Source organism: Taudactylus pleione, unplaced genomic scaffold, assembly GCF_031769625.1.
Source record: "Taudactylus pleione unplaced genomic scaffold, aTauple2 ptg002381l, whole genome shotgun sequence".
Lineage (NCBI taxonomy): Eukaryota > Metazoa > Chordata > Amphibia > Anura > Myobatrachidae > Taudactylus > Taudactylus pleione.
In genome coordinates this window covers 156453-162452 of record NW_028286769.1, presented here as the reverse complement: position 1 = coordinate 162452, position 6000 = coordinate 156453, and the positions used below count along the sequence as shown (strand labels likewise).

The 6000-nt window shown below is 62.5% G+C and overlaps 1 protein-coding gene across 1 annotated transcript in view; it reads left to right on the top strand.

Annotated features, from left to right (window-relative positions):
* Positions 1-6: 6 nt before the first annotated feature.
* The window catches only part of ZFTRAF1 (zinc finger TRAF-type and ring finger containing 1), a 28951-nt gene continuing 22957 nt past the window's right edge, over positions 7-6000 (top strand). The window contains exon 1 of the mRNA XM_088466069.1: positions 7-290. Within this exon, the coding sequence (XP_088322195.1) occupies positions 45-290 (246 nt within the window). The 5' untranslated portion in view covers positions 7-44. The remainder of the gene's footprint in view (positions 291-6000) is intronic.

Here is a 6000-nt window from a genome sequence, read left to right as displayed (position 1 = left end):
ATGCGGCGATAACAGACATGGCGGTGGCGGACGTCTGAGAGGAGATGTCGGAGGATCGGGAGGATCAGGGGCCGATGGCCGCGTCTTCCTCCGCCGCTGCCGCCGATCTGGAGGACTCCCCGGGCCCCGCCCGCCTCCTCCTGCTGCCCCCCGAGCAGGACACGGACTGGCCCCCCAAGAAGCGGCTGCGGGTGGAGGCTGAGCCCGGGAGTGTCCGGCTGGAGGAGCGGCTGTACTCGGTGCTGTGCTGCACGGTCTGCCTGGACCTGCCCAAGGCCTCGGTCTACCAGGTGAGGGGTCCCGGCCGGCCTGCACCCCGAGGTCTGTCCCCCCCTACCTCAGCCTGCACCCCGAGGTCTGTCCCCCCCTACCTCAGCCTGCACCCCGAGGTCTGTCCCCCCCTACCTCAGCCTGCACCCCGAGGTCTGTCCCCCCCTACCTCAGCCTGCACCCCGAGGTCTGTCCCCCCCTACCTCAGCCTGCACCCCGAGGTCTGTCCCCCCCTACCTCAGCCTGCACCCCGAGGTCTGTCCCCCCCTACCTCAGCCTGCACCCCGAGGTCTGTCCCCCCCTACCTCAGCCTGCACCCCGAGGTCTGTCCCCCCCTACCTCAGCCTGCACCCCGAGGTCTGTCCCCCCCTACCTCAGCCTGCACCCCGAGGTCTGACCCCCCCCTACCTCAGCCTGCACTTCGAGGTCTGTCCCCCCCCCCTACCTCAGCCTGCACCCCGAGGTCTGCCCCACCCCTCTACCTCAGCCTGCACCCCGAGGTCTGTCCCCCACTACCTCAGCCTGCACCCCGAGGTCTGACCCCCCCCTACCTCAGCCTGCACCCCGAGGTCTGTCCCCCCCTACCTCAGCCTGCACCCCGAGGTCTGTCCCCCCCTACCTCAGCCTGCACCCCGAGGTCTGTCCCCCCCTACCTCAGCCTGCACCCCGAGGTCTGTCCCCCCCTACCTCAGCCTGCACCCCGAGGTCTGTCCCCCCCTACCTCAGCCTGCACCCCGAGGTCTGTCCCCCCCTACCTCAGCCTGCACCCCGAGGTCTGTCCCCCCCTACCTCAGCCTGCACCCCGAGGTCTGTCCCCCCCTACCTCAGCCTGCACCCCGAGGTCTGTCCCCCCCTACCTCAGCCTGCACCCCGAGGTCTGTCCCCCCCTACCTCAGCCTGCACCCCGAGGTCTGTCCCCCCCTACCTCAGCCTGCACCCCGAGGTCTGTCCCCCCCTACCTCAGCCTGCACCCCGAGGTCTGTCCCCCCCTACCTCAGCCTGCACCCCGAGGTCTGTCCCCCCCTACCTCAGCCTGCACCCCGAGGTCTGTCCCCCCCTACCTCAGCCTGCACCCCGAGGTCTGTCCCCCCCTACCTCAGCCTGCACCCCGAGGTCTGTCCCCCCTACCTCAGCCTGCACCCCGAGGTCTGTCCCCCCCTACCTCAGCCTGCACCCCGAGGTCTGTCCCCCCCTACCTCAGCCTGCACCCCGAGGTCTGTCCCCCCCTACCTCAGCCTGCACCCCGAGGTCTGTCCCCCCCTACCTCAGCCTGCACCCCGAGGTCTGTCCCCCCCTACCTCAGCCTGCACCCCGAGGTCTGTCCCCCCCTACCTCAGCCTGCACCCCGAGGTCTGTCCCCCCCTACCTCAGCCTGCACCCCGAGGTCTGTCCCCCCCTACCTCAGCCTGCACCCCGAGGTCTGACCCCCCACTACCTCAGCCTGCACCCCGAGGTCTGACCCCCCACTACCTCAGCCTGCACCCCGAGGTCCGTCCCCCACTACCTCAGCCTGCACCCCGAGGTCCGTCCCCCCCTACCTCATCCTGCATCCCGAGGTCTATCCCCCCATTCCTCAGCTTACTCCCCGAGGTCTGTCCCCCCCCCTAACTCAGCCTGCACCCCGAGGTCTGTCCCCCCCCCTAACTCAGCCTGCACCCCGAGGTCTGTCCCCCCCCCTAACTCAGCCTGCACCCCGAGGTCTGTCCCCCCCACCCACTACTTCAGCCTGCACCCTGAGGTCTATCTCCCCCCTACCTCAGCTTGCACCCCGAGGTCTATCCCTACCTCAGCCTGCTCCCCGAGGTCTGTTCCCCCCCCCCCCTACCTCAGCCTGCACCCCGAGGTCTGTTCCCCCCCCCCCCTACCTCAGCCTGCACCCCGAGGTCTGTCCCCCCCCCCCCCACGTCAGCCTGCATCCCGAGGTCTATGTGTACATGTTCTCCAGCCTGCATTCCGACACCAGCCCCCCCTGCACCCCGAGGTCTGTTCCCCCCCCTACCTCAGCCTGCACCCCGAGGTCTGTTCCCCCCCCCCCTACCTCAGCCTGCACCCCGAGGTCTGTCCCCCCCCCCCCTACGTCAGCCTGCATCCCGAGGTCTATCCCCCCCTTCCTCAGCTTGCACCCCGAGGTCTATGTGTACATGTTCTCCAGCCTGCATTCCGACACCAGCCCCCCCTGCACCCCGAGGTCTGTCACCCCCATCTTCTGCACCCCGAGGTCTGTCCTAACAACTGCATGCTGACGTCTGTCCCCCATTCCCTCCAGCCTGCACTCCGAGGTGTGTACCCCTCCTGCAGTTCTGTACTCCCTACCCCAGCCTGTACCCCGCATTGTCCCCTGTTCACCCCCCACACCGTCCTCCGCCCCTTGTGTGTCATCCTGAAATCCCCCCCCACCCGAGTTATTTTGAGTTCTACTCCGCGCCCTCCTGAGTCATACTGACCTATGTCCGCTCCCCCTTCCTGAGTCATCCTGGGATACACAACGCTATCACACTCGCCCGTCTCTGCTACACAACACTATCACACTCGCCCGTCTCTGCTACACAACGCTATCGCACTCGCCCGCCTCTGCTACACACCGCTATCGCACTCGCCCGCCTCTGCTACACACCGCTATCGCACTCGCCCGCCTCTGCTACACACCGCTATCGCACTCGCCCGCCTCTGCTACACACCGCTATCGCACTCGCCCGCCTCTGCTACACACCGCTATCGCACTCGCCCGCCTCTGCTACACACCGCTATCGCACTCGCCCGCCTCTGCTACACACCGCTATCGCACTCGCCCGCCTCTGCTACACACCGCTATCGCACTCGCCCGCCTCTGCTACACACCGCTATCGCACTCGCCCGCCTCTGCTACACACCGCTATCGCACTCGCCCGCCTCTGCTACACACCGCTATCGCACTCGCCCGCCTCTGCTACACACCGCTATCGCACTCGCCCGCCTCTGCTACACACCGCTATCGCACTCGCCCGCCTCTGCTACACACCGCTATCGCACTCGCCCGCCTCTGCTACACACCGCTATCCCACTCGCCCGCCTCTGCTACACACCGCTATCCCACTCGCCCGCCTCTGCTACACACCGCTATCCCACTCGCCCGCCTCTGCTACACACCGCTATCCCACTCGCCCGCCTCTGCTACACACCGCTATCCCACTCGCCCGCCTCTGCTACACACCGCTATCGCACTCGCCCGCCTCTGCTACACACCGCTATCGCACTCGCCCGCCTCTGCTACACACCGCTATCGCACTCGCCCGCCTCTGCTACACACCGCTATCGCACTCGCCCGCCTCTGCTACACACCGCTATCGCACTCGCCCGCCTCTGCTACACACCGCTATCGCACTCGCCCGCCTCTGCTACACACCGCTATCGCACTCGCCCGCCTCTGCTACACACCGCTATCCCACTCGCCCGCCTCTGCTACACACCGCTATCCCACTCGCCCGCCTCTGCTACACACCGCTATCCCACTCGCCCGCCTCTGCTACACACCGCTATCCCACTCGCCCGCCTCTGCTACACACCGCTATCCCACTCGCCCGCCTCTGCTACACACCGCTATCCCACTCGCCCGCCTCTGCTACACACCGCTATCCCACTCGCCCGCCTCTGCTACACACCGCTATCCCACTCGCCCCGCCTCTGCTACACACCGCTATCCCACTCGCCCGCCTCTGCTACACACCGCTATCCCACTCGCCCGCCTCTGCTACACACCGCTATCCCACTCGCCCGCCTCTGCTACACACCGCTATCCCACTCGCCCGCCTCTGCTACACACCGCTATCCCACTCGCCCGCCTCTGCTACACACCGCTATCCCACTCGCCCGCCTCTGCTACACACCGCTATCCCACTCGCCCGCCTCTGCTACACACCGCTATCCCACTCGCCCGCCTCTGCTACACACCGCTATCCCACTCGCCCGCCTCTGCTACACACCGCTATCCCACTCGCCCGCCTCTGCTACACACCGCTATCCCACTCGCCCGCCTCTGCTACACACCGCTATCCCACTCGCCCGCCTCTGCTACACACCGCTATCACACTCGCCCGCCTCTGCTACACACCGCTATCACACTCGCCCGCCTCTGCTACACAACGCTATCACACTCGCCCGCCTCTGCTACACAACGCTATCACACTCGCCCGCCTCTGCTACACAACGCTATCACACTCGCCCGCCTCTGCTACACAACGCTATCACACTCGCCCGCCTCTGCTACACAACGCTATCACACTCGCCCGCCTCTGCTACACAACGCTATCACACTCGCCCGCCTCTGCTACACATTGCTATCACACTCGCCCGCCTCTGCTACACAACGCTATCACACTCGCCCGTCTCTGCTACACAACGCTATCACACTCGCCCGCCTCTGCTACACAACGCTATCACACTCGCCCGCCTCTGCTATAACTGGATATGCGTTATTAAAGGCTGCTGCTCCACTCTCTCTTGTGACCCATAACACGTCTCCGCGTGCTGCTCCTCGGCATGCACTGTTCTGCGCAGTGTGAGACGATAATGTGGGGAGTTTTGCGGTAAGTTGTAATAAGCAGGCTCACTAATATAGAAGGTCTGGTACTGAGCACTGATATACAATAAGGAGAAGTCCCATAGCAGGTGGTTTCCCCCTATATTACGTCACCTGTGTCGGAGGCGCGTTGTACATACGTGTTTATATGTAAATGTATCGCTTTTGGGCTTAGCTTCCATTCTGGAAACTGTACAGAATCAGGAAAGACCATCAATAAAAAGACCCATACCCGAATTCCTGATCTGTTCCGAAATGATCCCAGCGTTTGTCTTTTATTCTCACAATTGTCCTAAAATATATAGGTTATTACATAGCACTCACTCCTCCTGTGCTCTTTCATGCTGAGTAATATCTGCCTCACCAGCTATTACCCAACCTGTTACCCCTTCCCCCATAGTCACAGTCCATAGTTATACTCCCGTTACCTTCCCCCATAGTCACAGTCCATAGTTATACTCCCGTTACCTTCCCCCATAGTCACAGTCCATAGTTATACTCCCGTTACCTTCCCCCATAGTCACAGTCCATAGTTATACTCCCGTTACCTTCCCCCATAGTCACAGTCCATAGTTATACTCCCGTTACCTTCCCCCATAGTCACAGTCTAGAGTTACACTCCCGTTACCTTCCCCCATAGTCACAGTCCAGAGTTACACTCCCGTTACCTTCCCCCATAGTCACAGTCCAGAGTTACACTCCCGTTACCTTCCCCCATAGTCACAGTCCAGAGTTATACTCCCATTACCTTCCCCCATAGTCACAGTCCAGAGTTACATTCCGGTTACCTTCCCTAGATGTCACAGTCCAGAGTTATACTCCCGTTACCTTTCCCCATAGTCACAGTCCAGAGTTACACTCCCGTTACGTTTCCACATAGTCATAGTCCAGAGTTACACTCCCGTTACCTTCCCCCATAGTCACAGTCCAGAGTTACTCTCCCGTTACCTTCCCCCATAGTCACAGTCCAGAGTTACACTCCCGTTACCTTCCCCCATAGTCACAGTCCAGAGTTATACTCCGGTTACCTTCCCCCATAGTCACAGTCCAGAGTTACACTCCCGTTACCTTCCCCCATAGTCACAGTCCAGCGTTATACTCCCGTTACCTTCACCCATAGTCACAGTCCAGAGTTACTCTCCCGTTACCTTCCCCCATAGTCACAGTCCAGAGTT